At 45.2% G+C, this 19,809-nt stretch overlaps 2 protein-coding genes across 9 annotated transcripts in view; both read left to right on the top strand.

The window, feature by feature from the left end:
• The window catches only part of RELN (reelin), a 498,583-nt gene extending 497,239 nt beyond the window's left edge, over positions 1-1,344 (top strand). For both annotated transcript variants that reach the window (XR_013360335.1, XM_077863957.1), the window contains one exon: positions 234-1,344. Coding sequence is in view for 1 of the 2 variants with exons in the window: in XM_077863957.1 (XP_077720083.1) it covers positions 234-330 (97 nt within the window). In the remaining variant the exon portion in view is untranslated. The remainder of the gene's footprint in view (positions 1-233) is intronic.
• Positions 1,345-11,285: 9,941 nt separating this feature from the next.
• Positions 11,286-19,809, top strand: part of SLC26A5 (solute carrier family 26 member 5) — a 61,098-nt gene continuing 52,574 nt past the window's right edge. For 3 of the 7 annotated variants that reach the window (XM_077863947.1, XM_077863952.1, XM_077863946.1), the window contains exons 1-3: positions 11,286-11,404; positions 14,735-14,861; positions 16,252-16,356. The gene's annotated coding sequence lies outside the window, so the exon portion shown is untranslated. Of the gene's footprint in view, positions 11,405-12,355; positions 12,441-14,734; positions 14,862-16,251; positions 16,357-19,809 lie in introns of all 7 variants that reach the window. The other 4 variants (XM_077863948.1, XM_077863950.1, XM_077863949.1 and 1 more) reach the window with 4 other exon arrangements.

Genomic DNA, 19,809 nt, shown 5'->3' with positions numbered 1-19,809 from the left:
GATCACTACTGAAAAGAAGGGGATTTCCTCAAGGCCAAAGGCAGTGAAGACAGGTGTCAACCTCGAGTTATTCTGTCCTGGGGTAGCAATGTTAGCATGACCTATTAACCATGAAAATTTTCCAGTAACTATCAGGGTAACTTAGAATGTAGATGAGATTGCACTTTCAATGATGGGACTTACATGCTCTTTCTCCTTTGCCTCCCCACCTCTATCCTTTCTGATCCCAACAGCACTCGCAAACAAAATTACATGATGAATTTTTCACGACAACATGGGCTCAGGCACTTCTACAACAGAAGACGAAGGTCACTTAGACGATACCCCTGAAGAATCAAAAATTTTATTTTTCCTTCCAACATGTGATGTGTTGCTTCCCGTTCTTTTAAATCGCGCACTGCATCTGGTATCAGGAAAATTCTATGAAGGACTTGGTGACTAACTGGAAGCCCTTCTCAAGACCGAGTGTATACCACTTTCCCACACTGTGAACTAATGACAAGTGACTTATTTTCTCATAAGTAAATGTCTTCATGTTGCTGTGTCCGTGAAAATTGTGATCTGTTGTAATATCAGTTACAGTGGCAGTATGGAAAATAAGAAATAGTTTAACAGAAAAAAAAGTTTAAGCACAAAAATTTAAGAGATTTTATGTTTAAAATGGCATTTAGTACAGAATTTCACCTTCTTGGTCACAAAGCTATTTAAGTGGACTGTATTTCAGCTCTGTATCATGTTTTATATGATTAAATTATCATTGTTTGTTCTTTTATGTATTCTCTTCTACAGTATAATACATTGACACTGTATTTACTTGTTTTGTTGCAATATTTTGCTGCTGAATTTCGGGCTACTTCTATTCTGCAGAAAATTCATCGAGATACCTACTCAAGAAGATAGTTGTAAAGATATTGTATCTCCTTTAATATACTCCTTAAAATGTATGTTGGTTTAGCGTTGTTTTGTGGATAAGAAAAATGCTTGACCTTGAAATATTTTCTACTTAAAAATTGTGGATGAAAACCCTATCTCCCACAAAGTTCCCATCTCCTTGTCTAAGGGTTTTTTAAAGTGTTCTGTGGCTGATTTACTAACAGTAACTGCCATTTCGTGTCTGTGGTAACAGAGTGATTTGTAAAACAGTGGATGTTCTCATTGTGTTCTCTTCGTGGACTGTTTTTCCTGTGGGTCATACTCATTCCTTCTGAAGAAGTTGTGCTAACACCAGCAACAGTATAATGGCCCTGTAGCCCTGAACTCTTCTTTAACCTAACTGAAAGGTTGTACTCTAGGGTGAACCAAGCTAAAAGCCCATGCTTAAATAAAAATTATGTCCATAAGCCATTTGAGACTCATTTGTCTTTATTCATTTTTAATTAAATCTTGTGTAGGATTTGTAAGCCCGATCAGTTTGGGAAAGGAAGGTGTCAAATATATTCACTGTGTTGTTTCGTCATTGTTAATAACAATTATGAAGCCACACTCTCAGTGTAGCTATGTTTCTCTCATTCAGCTTTTTCTATTAATCACTCTGTAATTACACCAAGAAAAGTCAATAAAGAGTTCTGAAAATTATTGAATTCCTGAGAATTTCGTTAGCTGCTAACATAATGCCTGGTTTATAGTAAGAACGCATGCATTCATTCAGCAAGTATTTGTTGATTGCTTGCTATGTGACAGGCACTGTGTTACATGTTGACAATAAAAATGGCCATTGAGGCATTTTCCCTGCTTCTAATGTCTACAAAATAAAAAGTATATCAATACTGTTGAATGTGTGATTTCCCAGAGGATAAAAAAATATCTGCATAATAGAATAATAGAAGGCAGTAGTAATTCTCGTTGAACAGGAAAAGGATAAAGGATGATCCCTCTGAGAAGTTGAGCTAAAATGTATTTTGAGTCAGTATCAAATCCTTTGTGAATCATTGCTTTTGAGCTACAAGGCCTTCTTTTCTCTGCCTAATTTAACATATTATATATTTTATAATTAATTGCAGTACTTGGCTCACGAATGTTTGTAACCATTGTATCTTAATTGTTGATTCTCTTTTCTTGGTTCACAAATTGTCTGCTGCTGGTTTACCATTTGATGGCATATTTGGTTCATTTTCTAGTTGGTAGAAGGGGTTGAATTTTTCTCAAAGCCTGTCTTTCCAAGTCTTGGGTGTGTGCCATAGAGCTACCAGGCGACTAGGGCTAAGATATTTTATAGTGCTCCCCTCCACCTGTCTTCCTACCATCAGAACAGGGTTGAACTCCCTACCAGTCCATCTCCTCAAAATTTTAATAGTGTAAGTGGGGACTTACATGTAATTGGCTTATTTAATTTGAAAATGTAGGCAGTTAGAGTAGGACTTGAAGCATGCTTAACTAATATTGGAAGCTATAGCAATGGCAATAAAACAAGAAGAAGAAATAAGAGATACAAGACTTTAAAAAGAGGAGATAAAACTCTCCTTAGTTGCAGTTGATAAACTTATCTTCATCAGAAGCCCAAGGAACTCTGAAGATAAAAGCATGGAAATTAATAAGTTGAAGTTGCTAGAAACAAGATCAATATATAAAAATGAACAGCATTTCTAAACATAATGTATAACCAAATAGAAAAAAAATAATAAACCACCAATGGAGTAAAGAAAAAAAAAGGAAATAGACTAAGTCCCAATATCCAAATTAAACAATGATTAGAAAATTTTAAATGATATAAAACCATAAAAGGACAAACTATAGGATGGAGACAAACATAATTGATGCCAACAAACTTTTGGAAAATGAAAAGTGTGAATGGACCAGCGGTAAATAATCATACTGTAAGAAGCTAACACTCAACTGTCTACAGGGAAGGGAGTTACATCACAGAACACAGACGATGTAGAAACTGGAGAGAAAACTGCCTCTGGAAGCAAGGAATAGGCAAGAGGATAAAAATAAGGGTAGTGGTTAAAATTCTGAATAAGGAACGATTTCATTCATCCCAACATCAACAGGAAACTATCTTTCCCATCCTGGCAAGGGACAGGTTTATTTTTTGGATATCTTGAATCGGAGAGGTTGAAAAAGATGTAGAGATTTCAGGAAGCAGGATAAGTGTAGTATTTTTTTTTTTAAGGTATTAAGCAAAAGCCTAGCAGTTGAAGGGCAAGACCTTCTCTCCCTCACCACACCACCCTTTCAACTCCCCGAATCTTTCAACTCCCCGAATCCTGGAATCGGGCCTCTATCATCCAGACAGAACACTGAAGGATTCTTCTCTTGAAAAAAGACATATGGACTGAATTTTGAGGAATTCTGTAATGAACCAGCCAGATCAGCTTGCTCACACAATTAGCTCCCATCAGCCTTTCTTACTCATAGTAGCTTTCATTGTCAGAAGTGGAGAAAGGATGGCCTAGTCAACAAGTGGTACTAAGACAATTTGTTTTTCCAGTGAAAAAACAAAACTAAATCCCTAGACATATCATTACACAAAAATAAACCCCCTTAAGGCACCTGGGTAGCGCAGTGGTTGAGCATCTGCCTTTGGCTCAGGTCATGATCCTGGGGTCCTGGGATCTAGTCCCACGTCGGGCTCCCCGCAGGGAGCCTGCTTCTCCCTCTGCCTGTGTCTCTGCCTCTCTCTGTGTGTCTCTCATGAATAAATAAATAAGATCTTTTAAAAAAAATAAACCCCAGTTAAAGACATAAATGGCAGAAGTGAAACTTTACAACTTTTAGAAGAGAATATCATGTGGGATCATGAGAAGAATGGATTTTCTTAAACATGGCATAAAACAGACAAACCATAAGAAAAGATTATAGGGTAATTGGTCTGTAGTTTGGATTCATTTCTCGAGCTTCTGCATAACAGAAGAGACCACAAAGTTGAAAAACCAGCCACTGAATAGGAGATGATAAAGCCACAATATGCAATCAATAAAGGACTGGTCTCTAGAAAATATAAAGAACTCACACAAATAGATAATGGAAGGTAATGACATAATTTGGGGGGCACCCATCTGGCTCAGTTGGTGGAGCATGCACCCCTGATCTCAAGGTTGTGAGTTCAAGCCCCACGCTGGGCGTAGAGATTACTTTAAAAAAATGATAAAATCTTTTTTTTAAAAGGTAATAATGTAATTTTCTTTAAATCACAAAGAATAGGGATGAAAATTCACTGAAGGAAAAAACTGAAATGGCAAAAGATTAAGGTGTTCAATCTCACTAACAACCGTGGAAACATCATTTAAAACAACAATGATGCCATACCTAACCAAGGAGGCAAAATCAACCCAAACATAGTGGTGCTGGAAGGAACTCTCATACCTTGCTGGTTTACATTGGTACAACCTTGTTTTTAAAATGTAGGTTTTATTATTTTCCACGCCTGGTGAGACCAGCAGGTCAGGATACAATTGCCATTGAAAAGATAGTTTGTTTCACACAGTTCCCAAGAGGAGGGGGCATGCGCGACCACACAGTGGTCACGGGGCATCACTAGGGTCGGCAAAGAGGCAGAAAGGATGAGGGGAAAGCATGGGCTTGAGCCTCTATTGTGTCTCCCTGGGAGAGGAAGGCAAGGCAAGGTAAGCACACTCACAATTGGCTACTTAGAATCACTTCTGCAGGCTCTGGGGATTAGGGACTGTTTCTAAGGCCCTGGAATGATTAGGGCAGAGGAATATTGCCTCCTGAAACTTAAGAGCTAGCAGAAGGAAGCATTTCAAGGAAGGGCAGTCCATTGGTTCATTGGCATGTGAAAGGCGTAATCCTTGGAGAGTTGTTTGCTAGCCCTTGGAGGGGCAATCTCAGTAAGGCTGCAGATGTGAGGGCATCAAGAATATAGAAAATAAGGGGGCACTAGGCGGGCTCAGTCAGTAGAGCATGTGACTCTTGATCTCCAGTTGTAAGTTCGAGCCCTACATTGGGTGTTGGGATTACTTAAAAAAAAAAAAAAAAAAAAATATATATATATATATATATACACATATATATTAAAAAAGAGAAGAAGAAAATGTAGCTAATACAAATCTCTGTAGAGAGCAGTGTGATATCAGTAACACTGAATATGTTACGATATCAGTGAGGTTGAACGTACATGCAGCATAATGCAGCTACTTCTAGATATTTATCACAGGAAAACTCTCACATGTATACACAGAGAGATGTGTGCAAGAATGTTCGCAGCAGCATTGATTGTAATTGCAAATAATCAAAAGCCAAGTGTCCATCAACAAGAAAATGGATAAATTGTGATTTATTTATATAATACTTTATGGTGTTAAAGTGAACATGCCCATTAACAATAACAACAAAACAAGCTGCAGAATTATATAGCACGATGCCATTTATCTGATTTTTCAACTTTGCAAACAAATATTGTTGACCCGTGAACAACATGGGTTTGAACTGCGTGGGTCCACTTACATGTAGTTTTTTTGGGTAAATACAGTACGTTACTGTACTGTACTGTACTGATGATCTTAATAACATGTTCTTTTCTCTGGCTTACTTTATTATAAAAATACAATATATAAGATCTAAAACATACAAAACGTGTTAATCGATTGGTTATGTTATGGGTAAGGCAGTAACAATAGGCTAGTAGTAAAGTTTTGGGGGGACCCAAAAGTTATACTCAGATTTTCAGCTCCACTGGGGTTGATACCCCCACCCCCATGTTGTTCAAGGGTCAACTGTACTACTTGCTGCTTACGAAATACATGCATATGCAGCAAAAATGCAAGAGCATGTGTGGGAATAGTAAATACAAATTCATGACAGTGGTTTCCCCAGGCAGGGGAGTAAGATCAGAGAGGGGCATGTAGAAGACGTCAACTCTATCTAAAATGTTTTCTTTCTTTTTTTAAAAGTCAGAATAAGATACAGCAAAATATTCAGCTGTGAAAGAGTTGTGTGCATACAAAAGTATTTTTTGTCTTATTCTCCATTTTCATGGGAAGACCTGAGTGTTACAGCAAGAATAGTAAAGAATCAATAGGATTTGTCAGGCAGATTCACTGGGGAGACCTATTCTAAGAATGAGCAATGTGTGCAGGAAATACGGAGGGGTGGTCTCAGCTCTCTTGAATTTGTGGAGGGGGCATCTGGGGAGCAACCCAGAGAGAGTGCGGGAGACTAGTACTTGGTGGGGTGGGGGGAGCCGGGAGCCAGGGAGAGGAAGCAATTTCTCACACCAAGGAACTTCAGCTTTAATTCAGAGGCACCAGGAAGCTGCTGGGGGGCTTTGGGCACATGACCTTTGGATAAATCCATCCTGACCAGGGGATGGAGAGCGGTCGGAGTCAGTTGACGAAGGAAGCTGGGACACTGGAATTCATGGGTAGATCTGGGACAACAGCTGAGGTCTAATTTTAAATCATCTGAAAAGAACTGTACTAAGGATTCACGCTTCTCCGGAGTAACTACAAACTGCCTCACCTACAAAATACAGTAGTGAATGCAAAAGCAACCATGAGTTTATTTATCGTGCAGGGAAAGAATTATTAAAATTCGGAAAATTCAGAAAAGACTTCCAGTTCAGAGGTGCGAGGGCTTTGTCATCTTACTGCATCTTCCATTTAGTCCTTTGGGTACTTATTAGGAATGAATTTTTACAGTTTTTTTTAATGCAACCTGATGGAGATTGATGCTCTCTCTATAGACACAGAGAGCACGCAGTCGTGGGGAAGTCGGCCACTGCCTGGGGGCCTCATTACGCGATCTCGGGGTCTGCATCCACTGTCTAGAAATCATGTCGGTGCAGCACAGAAAGAGGAAGCTGCGTCTGAAAACATGACTTTTTTATGGAAAGAGTACTGGAAGAATAATATATGGATATATGTGTGAATAATAAAAAGGCACAGAACTGTGTGCAGGAAATACTGCCTCGTAATAGGGCCAGTAAACTAACTTAGGTGGAAGTTAGCACAGGATAGATGTTACCATCAGGGAAGGCAGACGTATCGTGGTAAGTCACACAACAAATTCTGTTCAGAAAGAAAAGAAAAGCTTCAAGAGCCAAAAGAAGGAGTGCTTCAGTGGTGAAATTTCAGGTTATTTGTTCAGGTGACCGAGGCGATGTTTTGGCAAAAATGCCGTTAAAGTCTTCCACTCTGATGGAGTGGAGAGCCTGTAAGCCCTGACCTACAGGCCAGTCCGCTGCACCCGTTCCAAACCCTTAGTTCATACAAACACTTGCTTTTTGATACTTTAAGTACCTCCAGTGGAGTAGCTTCCCTCCCTTGCCTCTTATAATCAAGAGCCTTTATGATCCAGAAAATGAACCTGATCTTCAAATAAAGAGATGTTCAATCACCGTGTAAGCCAGAAATAGACAATTAAAAAATTTTTTTTGAAATTAAAATTAAAATTAAAAAAAGAGAAGGAAATAGACAATTATATCAATACATTATCTCTAATCCTTGGAGGTCACTTTCTTCTCAAGTCCTTATTACCTCCATGCTGCTAGTGACCCGGGCAGGGCTAGGTTTTATGGGCTTGAAGCTTATACAATTTGATGTACCTCTGTTTAAGAGAAGGAACTCAAGGGGCACCTGGGTGGCTCAGTGGGGTCAGCATCTGCCTTCGGCTCAGGTTATGATCTCAGGGTCCTGGGATCAAGCTCCACATCAGGCTCCCCACTCAGCAAGGAGTCTGCTTCTCCCTTAGCCTCTCCCTCTGTGTTCTCTCTCTTGTTCTCAAATAAATAAATAATCCTAAAGAAAGAACTCAAAGTTATAAATGCAAAATTAGGTACCATTATATTTATATATTTATTTAGAAAAGGAAAATGAATCACAACACATTCCAAATGTACACAGTTTTGAAAGCTGAGAAACATCATAGACATTATCTGGAACTGCCAGACTTCAGTAAGACGGGTCAGAAACACCAATCTGTATCCAATACAGTAAGATACAGAAACCAGGCACCTTCACACAGAAATGAACTATTGATATGAAGAGCTAATAACTAAAATGCTTCTAAATTTGACAAAATCTATCAATCTATAGATCCAAAAGGCACAGCAAACTTTAAACAGGGTAAGCGCAAAGAAAAGCGCTCTGCTGCATATCATACATAATTAAGTGGATAAAAACTGCTAGTATGGGGCACCTCTGAGGCTCAGCTGCTCAAGCATCTGCCTTGGGCTCACGTCATGATCCTGTGGTCCTGGGATCAAGTCCTGCATGGGACTCCATCAGCGGAGTCCTGCTTCTCCATCTCCCTCTGCCGCTCTCCTTGCTTGTGCTCTCTCTACCAAATAAATAAAATCCCTAAAAAAAAGTTTTTTTTAAACTGCTGATAAAGGACAGCCTGGGTGGCTCAGCAGTTTAGTGCTGCCTTCAGTCCAGGGCGTGACCCTGGAGATCTGGGATCGAGTCCCACATCGGGCTCCCTGCATGAAGCCTGCTTCTCCCTCTGCCTGTGTCTCTGCCTCTCCTTCTCTCTGTGTCTCTCATGAAAAATCAAAAAAATCCTTATTAAAAAAAACCGCTGATAAAGAGAAAAACCTTAATCATTGTCCCAGTCCCAATTTTTTTTTCCTTCATGACAGACACACAGAGAGAGGCAGAGACACAGGCAGAGGGAGAAGCAGGCTCCCTGCAGGGAGCCCAATGCAGGACTCGATCTCAGGACCCCAGGATCACATACTGAGCCAAAGGCAGATGCTCAACCGCCAAGCCCCCCAGGCGCCCCTCTCCCGTTCCCAATCTAAGACAAATTCTCCCCTACTGCTCTGAGTTCAATCCCATCCTGCCTTCTCAGAAAACTTACTGGCAGGAACCGGGAAGAGCCTGAGACTTTACCCTGTTTGCAAGCCCCCGCCCGGGTCAGCTTCCCACTGTTGCACGGATGCTGAGAGAAGACACAAGACCCCCAGGGAGGCCGTAATCTCTCCAGTTCTTCTAGGATCTGGCCGTGGTCTTGGCCTCTCCTTCTAGGTTTCCTCTTACTGTTCTGTGTTATCCTGGTCTCCTTGACAGACTAGGCCTCTTCCACTTGGATTATTACAGTAACCAGCACCCGACCGTCCTCTACGTCCGTTTTGGTCCCTTGCAACCCATTCTTCAAGCAGTGACTGGATTGATCCTTTTTCAGCGTGCACCTATGATCATGACCCCTCCTGCTCCAACTCTTCAAAGGGTTCCCCAAACCTAAACTCAGCATCTGACCCACCAGGGCTCACAAGTCTGGCTGCGCCTTCCTCTCCAGCTTTACCTCGTGCTCCCCCACTCTGCGAGCTCCATCCACAGTGGCCAGTTCCACGGCCCTCTGTGCCCCCACCCCTGCTCCTCCCCCCTGGAGCTGCACTGCTCACACCTACAGGGCCCCGGCACCTGCCAGCTCCTCCCCGTGTCACCTCTGCCTGTTTCGGGGGACAATCGACACCATCCGGATCTGGATTGGATTCTGTATTGACCTGTGGTCACGCGTCTGGCTTTGCTCTGCTCGCCTTGAGAGTTTCCAAATTCGCAGTTACACTTTTCTTAATGTGATTGAGTAAAGTGTCTCCTCTCCTGCTAGGCTGTAAACTCTAGGAGAGAGCAAAGTGCTCCTTGCTCCCAGGGTCGGCCACATAGTGTCTAAGACAAGCGTTGTGACAGCAGGCAACCCAGTGCTATTTCCCAAAGCACAACGGGGGCACTGGGGGGCTCAGGGGGTGAATGTCCTACCCTTCATTCTGGCTCAGGTCATTGTCTCAGGATGGTGAGATGGAGCCCCTGCCAGGGCTGGGTGCTCATCTGGGAGTCCGCTTGAGCTTCTGTCTCTCCATCTCCCTCTGCCCCTGCCCCTCCCCACGCTTGTGCTCTTTTTAAATTCAAAAAATTTTAAATACATCAGCACCTAAATAAAAATAAATAAATAAATAAATAGATAGATAGATAGATAGATAGATAGATAAATAAATAATCAGCTCGACCTAGGGCTTATGTCAGCCCCCGTTCCAGGCCCACTGAATTAGAATCCAGGTTGTTTTTTGTTTTAAGATTTTATTTATTTTTTATTTATTTATTCATGAGAGACAGAGAGAGAGAGAGAGAGAGAGGCAGAGACACAGGCAGAGGGAAAAGCAGGCTCCATGCAGGGAGCCCGGTGCGGGACTCGACCCCGGGGCTCCAGGATCACGCCCTGGACCCAAGGCAGGCGCTCAACCGCTGAGCCACCCAGGGATCCCAGAATCTGCTTTTTAACAAGACCCCCAGGTGACTGGAATCTGCCTCATAGCTTGTCCTGGGCTCCCAGACACGCAGGTGACAAGAGGACCTGCTACGATGGGCAAGGCCAAGTGTCCAATGTGTAAGGAACACCAGCAGCCCTGTCGCAGGAACCCAGTGCCCCCTGCGGACGCCCTTCTGTGAGGACAGGGGCCCGCGGTCGGTCCTCGGCCCGGGATCCGGGTCTCCGTGAAGATGGGGCCCCCGCGCGGAGCGGGGCGCAGACGAGGGTCGGCCCCTGCGGGGGGGGGGGGCTCCGCTGGGGCGGGGGCTGCGGCGCCCCTGCGTCCCGGGCAGCGAGCCGACCGCCTGCGCAGAGGCGCCCGAGGCTTCGGCGGGGGGACGCCGCGGGAGCAGCCGGGCCTCGTCCCCACCTAGCGGCAGGAGCACGCTCCCGGGGGCGGGGCGGGGGCGGGGCGGGGGCGGGGCGGGGGCGGGGCGGGGGCGCCCGGGCCGCGCCGTCCAGGACGCAGCGCTCCGCCGCCGGCTCCGGCCCGAGACACGAGGCCGGTTCGCCGCCGCCGCCCCCCGGTGTCTGCCTTTCTCCCGAGTGGAAGGCGCGCCTGCTTTGCTTCTTTTTTACTTTTTCTTTTTTCAAGATGTTTTGTACATTCTGACTCGAATGGCTCAAGAACGGATCTGTGCCTTCCTGCGAGAGGAAGTGTTCAGGGCAGGCGGCCACGGCGCCTTAGGGAGGGAGCCGGCCCCGCTGCGTCTCCGCGGCCCCCGGCCGTGAGTCCCAGGGTCGCCGGGGTGGCCGCGCGGGGACCACGCTCCCCGGCGGTACGACTAAGCGGCGTCTCGGCCGACCCCGGGCCGCCCTGTGCCGCACGAGGCCCCGCGGGGGCGCGGCCAGCGGGAGGCGGAGGCGGCGGCGGAGGCGGAGGCGGAGGCGGGGCGGCCGCTCCGGAGCAGCGGGAGGCCACAGCCCGGCTTCTAGCGCCAGGCACGCCCCGCCCCGAAGTTCCAGCCGTCGGCCAGGAGCCGTCGGGCTCGCGGGGTCCCCGGGCGGAGGGGGCGGGGCCCGGGAGGGGGCGGGGCCCGGGCGGAGGGGGCGGGGCCCGGGCGGGCTCGGGCTGCGGGCGGCGCGCGGGGCGTTCTGGCCGCACAGCAGGTCGGCGCCTCCTCCGAGAGCCGCGCGCGGAGGCTGAGGCGCGGGTCGAGGCGGCTGGGCCCTGGGCTCCCCCGGGCAGCGCCGGCCGGTGAGTGCGCGCGAGGGGCGCGGCGTCCGGGGGCGGGGGCGCGGGCGCGGGCCGGGAGGAGGGGCGGCGGGGGCCGGGCCGCGGGGCGCGCCGTCTGTCCGCGGCGCTCAGACTCCCTGAAGCTGAAGAGGCGACCGAGTGGCCGCCGCCTACAGTCCGCGGGCTTTCCTCGTAGACGCCCCCGACCGCCGCCCGCGCCCCCTTACACGCCGGGAAAGAGCGGCGCTCGGGAGTCGCGGGCGCGCAGCGGGGGGAGCGGGCGGAGGGAGGGCCGCCGGGGCGGGGGCGGGGGCCGGGGCGGGTTGTGGCTTCGGGGTCTGGCGCTGGTCCCCCGTGGATGGGAGCGCTCGTAGCAGAAATGGTAGTTGGGGCTGCAGAGCACCGAGGTTCAGCTGTTTCCCCCCATGAGAACCGGGAGGCCCGTGCCTTAGCCAGAAGCGCACCGAGTGTGTAGGGACCCCGGGGGCTCCGCGGCTCAGCGCCGCCGTCGGCCCAGGGCGGGATGGGGGGGTGGCTGGGATCGAGCCCCGCGTCGGGCTCCCTGCACAGAGCCTGCTCCTCCCTCTGCCTCTGTCTCCCTGTGTCTCTCATGAATAAATAAATAAAATCTTTTTTTAAAAAATGCACATAATAAGGCAGCCCTGGTGGCCCAGCGGTTAAGCGCCTGCCTTCGACCCAGGGCGTGATCCTGGAGACCCGGGATCGAGTCCCACGTCGGGCTGCCGGTGCATGGAGCCTGCTCCTCCCTCTGCCTGTGTCTCGGCCTCTCTCTCTTTCGAATAAGTAAATAAAATTTTTAAAAATGCACATAATATCCACAATTTAAGTTAAGCTTGGAAATAGAGGGCAAGCTGAAGTATGCCCCAGGAAGCAGAGGCCTATTTGAAATGAAACTTGGAATCGCTTTTTGCCGGGCAGTCCGTCTAATGACTGTAGTATTTCTTTGTTCAGAAGACTCAGGTGGGAGGCCAGAGGCCCGGGAGAGAAAGTCAGACTAATTTGCATTAGAAAAAAGCTCCGAGGGAAGACCGCCTAGGTAAGGTTGCTCTGCCTGCTATCTTAAGTGCACTGCTGGAAAGCCTTCTGGTCTGTTAGGGAACACCTCAAGGCCCAATCCTGTGATGTAGCATCTCTTTTTTTTCTCTTTAACTACTCTGAAACTATACAGAGTTACAAGTTGCTCATTAATTTATGAGCGATACCGAAGAATTGCCTCAATCCAGCAAGTATTCGAGCACCTTCCCTGTATGGGACACTTTGCTAAACGCTGCAGAAGAATGGAAGATAGAAGAATTTTCCAATTAAAACCACAGCAACAACAGTGGACTCACCTGTCAGGTGTAGACGCAGGTTTGTGCTGCGTCTTCAATTTAAATCAAAACCAGTTGAGGGACACCTGGGTGGCCCAGCGCTTGAGCGTCTGCCTTCGGCCCAGGGCGTGACCCTAGAGTCCCTGTCCCACATCGGGCTCCCTGCAGGGAACCTGCTTCTCTCTCTGTCTCTGCCTCTCTGTGTGTCTCTCATGAATAAATAAATAAAATCATTTTTAAAAATTGAGTTTTCCAGGCCTAATGTGTTTTCTCCTGGGAATCTTGTGGTTTCAGGCCACACATCTAGGTCCTTAATTTTGAGTTTATTGTGTGTGGTGTGAGACAGTGGTCCAGTTTCATTCTTCTGCATGTAGCTGCTCAGTTTTCCCAGCATCATTTATTGAAGAGACTGTCTTTTCCCCCATTATATATTCTTGCCTCCTTTGTTGTAGATTAACTGATCACGTATGTGCGGGTTTATTTCCAGGCTCTCTACTCTGTTTTGTTGATCTGTGTGTCTGTTTTTCAGCCAATACCATATTGTTCTGATGTCTGCAGCTTTGTTATGTAGCTTGAAATATGGGAAAAACAAGTTGAGTTTTTATCTCACCCTAAATGCCATGTGTGTCCCCCTAATATCCTAATCATTTTGTAGTTTTTCTAGCATTTTATTCCAAATAAGAGATTTTCTAGGAGATAGAACTAAATAAGAAGATATGTCCATCTTCCCTAGTGTTTGCATTATCATCAAGTTAATAAAGTCAAAATCAACAAAGTTAGGAGATGATTTTCCTTTGGTTTCAAACTAGTACAGCTGTGCACAAAAGAAGACAAAGTCAGCATGGATAAATGTAATCCTCTGGTGCTTCCCAAATTATATTTTATCTAAGTTCATCCTTTTGGAGGATAGATCCAATTTCATGACATCCTTCAGTTCTTTTGGAAGACACTTCCAGAAAATCTCCAATTTCAGAAACTCATTGTAGATACCAGCAATCATCAACTACATCATCTTCTCTTTAGCTTCACCCTCATAAACAGTTGTATTAGGGAATGGGGTTGGGGGAGGAGACAGATTTTTTTTAATATTGTCAAAGCTAAGGACTTTTTTCCTAGAAAATACATACACTATTCAAAATGTTGCATATCTGGAGTGCTTGGGTGACTCAGTGAAGCATCTGCCTTCGGCTCAGGTCCTGATCCCTGGGGTCCTGGGATTGAGCCCAGTGTTGGGCTTCCTGTTCAGCAGGGGTCTGCTTTTCCCTCTGCCCCTGCTCATGTGCTCTCTCCCATGCTCACTCTGTCTCTCAAATAAATAAATAAAATATTTAAAAACACACACAAAATGCTGTATATCTTTCAGGGGAATAAGACCTCCCTTGACGGGGGCAGTGATTCAGTCAGAGGGAAATGGAAATGAAGCAAAGATATGGGTAAATCCACAGAGTGGATACAACTTCATTTACTTTGGAATGGAATAAATACTTGGCCTTTTGAGTAAGTGCTCTGTAAATAGAAAGTAATAATTGTATTATTTGTAAAAGATGAAAGAGTTGCCCTGTTAATTTTTTAGTTGATCAGTATCAGCCTCTATCTTGAACATCATGAATCTCATTTTTTTTTTCTTGTTCTTCTCAAGAAAAGTGCTTCTGAGATTCTTCTCCTGGTACCAATGCCCTACTCAGAGCAGTTTCTCACATACTGACTTTTGTAACCATGAATTGCTCAGGATGGGAATGGTTGAATTCAGAATTTGAACTTGCCTTCTCACACACACACACACACACACACACACCAGTGTTCACCTTTGGGAAGGACATGTATATGTGTGTTTGTGTGTGTATTTTGTATTACATAACTACCATATTCCATATAAACCACTGCGATAGCAGTAGTGTCTTGGGAGAGAGTTGGTTGGCATTAGGAATGAATGGACCACATTAAGAAACATTTTGGGCATCACTTCCTTCAAAGAACAAACCAGCAACCACTGGCTTACCTTCCCTTTCTTCTGTCCTAGGGCCGAGGAGCGAGCTCTCCATTCTCCAGCTCTCAGCCCTACTAATCAAGGTTTCACTGAACTATACCAGATCTCTCATCTGGGGACCTGTCCCCGGCCCTTTGTGCTGCACATTGGATTTGGGTAGGTAGAGGGCCCCCTAGAACTAATAAAATGGGAAAGCAGGTCATGGGTAGTGATAGATTTTATGCAGAGCACAGGATTTCTTAACATTTCCAGAGTCCTGAATCGTACACCACTATTTGGAAGGAAAGGGTAAGAGAGAGATTGCCAGAAGCAGCACAGCTTACCCTCTCCTTTTAACTTAGATCAGGACCAGCCTAACTGATCCTTAGATATGAAGCAGCTTTGACTTACCTTATTCTTGAGTGACAGCTAGGTGGTTGGTCCCAACCTTACAATGCCATTGATAGATGTTAATTGGATGAGTAAATTGGTGGAGACCATGGTTTTAATCCAAGGTGTATCTGTAACTAGGTGTCTGATCTTGGACAAGTAACAAGTCAGTTCTTTAGAGATTAATTTTTTTTATTAATTTTTTTTTCTGTGTCATATGGGATCAGTAGTTGTATAATTCTATGCATTTGAATCACAGGAAAAGTTTATTAAAAAAAAAAAAGAAAGCAACTGGATCAGAGATTCTGATTTAAATTGGACTAGGGCAGGCCCAGACATCTCTGTTTTTTAAAAGCAGCCCCCCCACCCCCCGCCCGCAACCAGGAAACACTAATGTCTTGCCAAGATTGAGAATCATTGGGTTAAGTACTCACCAAGAACTGATTCTAAGATCATGTCACCTGAAGATAGAAAGCAGGCCCACAAAATCCCTGGTCTCCATAGCCTGGCCCAGGATTCCATACACTCAGTGGTAACCAAGCCTAAATATGCCTTCCTAAGAAGCAGTCTGCACCGGGCCATTTCAGTTCATTCAGGGAAGGTGCTGTGCCTTCTCACTGCTTCAGTATTCCCACAGTGCTTTGCGAGTCCTTAGTGCCCAGTGCGTGTGATGGACTGAACTCGGTGTAACTTTGCCCATCCAGGATGACTAGCTGTTCCTCAGTGTCCCCAGAGACGATTGTCTCTCTCCTCTGGGTATCCATGCCAGTGTTCAATAGCCTGTTGAAATTTTTTCCTAGAGGTGATCTGTGACTGGTAGGGGTATGGGAGAAAAGTGTCAGCAAGGGATAAAGATGATGACCTTGATCGTTGCTGAAATGTGAGCTTCTGTGTCCAAACTAAGATAAAAAAGGTGATCCTCGCACCTTCTCAGGTAGTTGTAGACTATCCAGTTACCAGAACTGGGATAGGAAAAAAAAAGAGCATATTGTTTACCTTAGTCATTCGTTGGGACCCGGTCTTGTTGCCATTATGTTGTTAATTCTGTAGATGTTAACACTTTGAAAATTATTCTCAGATTTAAAGATATAACTTATTAAATTGTAATCCATGAAATTCATTTCTGTTTATCCTACTCTTTTTTTCTCCTATTGCCCTTCACATCCCAAAACACCTAGAAGACGAAAAAAACAGTATGTATGTGTGACTGTCAGATCAGTAAAAGAGAAACGGACATGAGTTGACAAAAGATGGAAAGGCATTAAGGAGGAGACATAGAACCAAGGGTAAGAGGGCCCATGGATTGCAAGGGAGCTGCCCTTGATTTCTTTCTCTTCTTTCTGCTGCTGGCCTTATAGCTGCTCCAGATTCATTTTCAGGCTTTCTAAAACGTAGGCAAATCATTGTATTTCACCTGCTATGTGTTGGAAAATATGGACTTGTGGCCCATGATTCCAGCATGTTCCCTGCCATCTTCCAATCATGGTGGATGGAGGGGTGTCTCTATAGGTGAATTGGCAGCCTGAACACACTTGGTCTAATCCAGCACTGACCGATCCCAGGGCCTGAGTTAATTCTAAATGGTGTCTTGGGTTGAGGAATATTTTTTTTTCTTAACCTAGGAAAGCTACTGACACCAGAGTTCTTTACCTTTGTGTTTTAGAGGAACTGCCCTTACCTGGTATCCAAGACCTAATGCAGACCAACAGAACCAGCTAGCTCCCACCTCTCCATCTATCTTGAGCCGGATCCCTGCCATTAAAAAAAGTCTTGTATTCATTTTCATATGCTTATTGCTGATCATTATTCTCAAATATTTAGTAATATTAGGCACATGCTATTTTGTTATTTCATAATTTATTCTTTACCTTCTTCTTAAATTAAGGTAGAGTAAATGTGGGGCACCTGGTTGGCTCAGACAGTGGAGCATGTGACTCTTGATCTGAAGGTTATGAGTTTGAGCCCCATGTTAGGTGTAGAGATTACTAAAAATCTTATTTTTTATTTTTTAAAAATATTTTATCTATTTATTAATGAGAGACACACAGAGAGAGCAGCAGAGACACAGGCAGAGGGAGAAGCATGCTCCAGCAGGGAGCCGGACGTGGAACTTGATCCCAGGTCTCCAGGATTAGGCCCTGGGCTGAAGGCGGCACCAAACCACTGAGCCACCTGGGCTGCCCTAAAAATCTTTTTTAAAAGAGGCAGGAGTAAATGTACTATGAAAAGATGGGTTTTGTCCTTATAACTTTAACTTAAAACTTTAACTTAAAACTTTAAGTAAAAAAATTATTACTAAACTCAAATGCTCAGTTGTGTGCTTAAGCATTTTTTCCTCCCACAAACTTAATTTTTGAAGTTAATAAGTATTTTTAGGGTTGGTCTGGTCCCTAGGATTCTTATTAGTTTGCTTTTTAAATCTTTACTCCCTCAAAACAATTAAATGTTGCAAGATAATTAGAAAAGAATATCCAGTGGAAATGTTGCAAGACAATTAGAAAAGATAAAATTTTCTTAACTGGTCCCTGTCTGATTGAACACTTAACAACAGTCTCCAAAGCTAGCAGGGGTTTTCATTTCTTTCTTCCCTCCCTCCTTGATTTCACCCATTCATTCAATAAATGTCCCGTAAATTCCTATTATGTACCTGTCCTTACATAGCTTTCATTCTCAAAGACAGACAATGAAGTGACATACAGTGTGGGTGAGAGGGCGATGCATGCTCTGGATGAAAATAAAGCCGGGAGAAGGCAGTGAAGGAGCTAGCTGGGCAGTTTTTAAAATCAGGTAGTTAGCTGGGATCCCTGGGTGGCGCAGCGGTTTAGCGCCTGCCTTTGGCCCAGGCCGCGATCCTGGAGACCTGGGATCGAGTCCCACATCAGGCTCCCGGTGCATGGAGCCTGCTTCTCCCTCTGCCTGTGTCTCTGCCTCTCTCTCTCTCTCTCTCTCTCTCTCTGTGTGACTATCATGAATAAAAAAAAATAATAAAAAAAAAAATTTCAGGTAGTTAGGGAAAGCTCCATTGGAGAAAATGATGGTGTGCCCAGGCCTGAAGGTGGTGAAGGAGAAGGTTCTGAGCAGCTCTAGGACAGGAGCCTGAGGCAGGCATGTGCCTGGCACACAGCATGGCAGGGAGGTAGGTGGCTAAAGCAAGGTGGGAAGGGGAAGGACAGGCCATCTGGGAGAGTGGGGGGTGTGGGGCAGGAGCTTGGGAGAGGCTAAAGTCATCTTTAAGGGTCTTTTGGGGCCTTTTCAGGTGGGATGCTTATGAAGTGATGGGAAGATGAGGCTTCTTACTGTTTTGTCAACATCCTGGCAGCTTTGTAATGTTTCTTCTTTCTTACGCCTGCCCTCAGGGTGGTCTTCAGCTTTCTTTTCCTCACCAATCAGCCTCTACCCATTCCTTCCCTTGGGATTCCTTTCTTCCCAAGGTGGCTATGGAGTAGGATTGAGTCTCCCATTCCTTCCCCTTGCTTGCTTGCTACCCTGCAGATGAGGCTCTCCCTTTTTTTTTCTTTAAGATTGATTTATTGATTGGATAGGGGTGGGAGTACAAGCAGGAGGAGGAGCAGAGGGAGAGGAAAAAACAGGTGCCCCTGCTGAACAGGCAGCTCCAGACCAGTCTTGATCCCTAGATCCTGGGATCATAACCTGAGCCGAAGGCAGATGCCCGACTGAGCCACCCAGATGCCCTGTTTCCCTTCCTTCGTAAAGAACGCACTATTAGTTGCTAAAGAATAAAAAGTGTAGGGTAGATTATCAAAGCCAACAATCATGAGCAAAATTAAGAAGTTTGTGCAATATATATCTTGCTTTATATGGTAGGCCAGGCAGAAAGGGGCCACATTGCTGGTAGGCTGAATTTAGCCTGTGTGTTTTGTTGGGTCTGCACATTGTTTTATAAATTCCTGTGTTGGCCTCTGACATTTAAAAGTTGATAAAGTTTTATTAAAGCGTAGTTTCAAGTTCTCTTTAAAAATTGGGTGTTCTATTAAATAAAGTGTTAGAATGGGGCACTTGGGTGGCGCAGCTAGGTAAGCATCTGACTCCTGGTTTCCACTCAGGTCATGATCTCAGGGTCCTGAGATCGAGCCCCACTTTGGACTTCACAGTCAGCACAGAGCCTGCTTAAGTTTCTCTCTCTCCCACTCCCCCTCACCCAGTTTGCATGCGTGCATGCTCGCTCGCTTGCTCTCAAATAAATGAATCTTTATATAAAGTTGTAGAATAGGCAAAACTAATCTTTGATGATTTTAGGGATGTACTAGGGATTGACTAGGAGCATGAGGAAAATTTCTGGGTGACAGAAAGGTTCTATTCATAATAGTCTGAAATGCATGGTGGCACTCATTAAACAATACACTGACTTGTGCAGTTTGCTCTATGTAAACTGAACCTAAATATAAAGAAAATGTTTAAATGGAAGCCAGTATGCAGCAGGGGCTGGGTTGGCATGCACTCTCTAGATTGGCACAGACTCACTTGGTTCACCTCAGTCATTGTCGTTACCTACCTGGACCCTCCTGTATGATTCCCACAGCAGACTCTCAGTGGTTTTGGTTTCAGCTATCAGTGGTGAGCGAATCTGTAGGGGGCCTGATATGTGTAATTGGCAGCAGAAAAAATAGTACCTGCCTCCAGGGTTATAAGTGAAGTATGAAAACAGACCTGATAGCTTAGATTGGTCAACCAGCATATATATCCACATCCATCTCTCAGTGCTATTCTCAAACTTAGGG

Source organism: Canis aureus, chromosome 21 (genome assembly GCF_053574225.1).
Source record: "Canis aureus isolate CA01 chromosome 21, VMU_Caureus_v.1.0, whole genome shotgun sequence".
In the NCBI taxonomy this organism is placed as follows: Eukaryota; Metazoa; Chordata; class Mammalia; order Carnivora; family Canidae; genus Canis; species Canis aureus.
The sequence above is the reverse complement of the archived record's forward strand: the minus strand, read 5'-3'. Positions and strand labels throughout refer to the sequence as shown.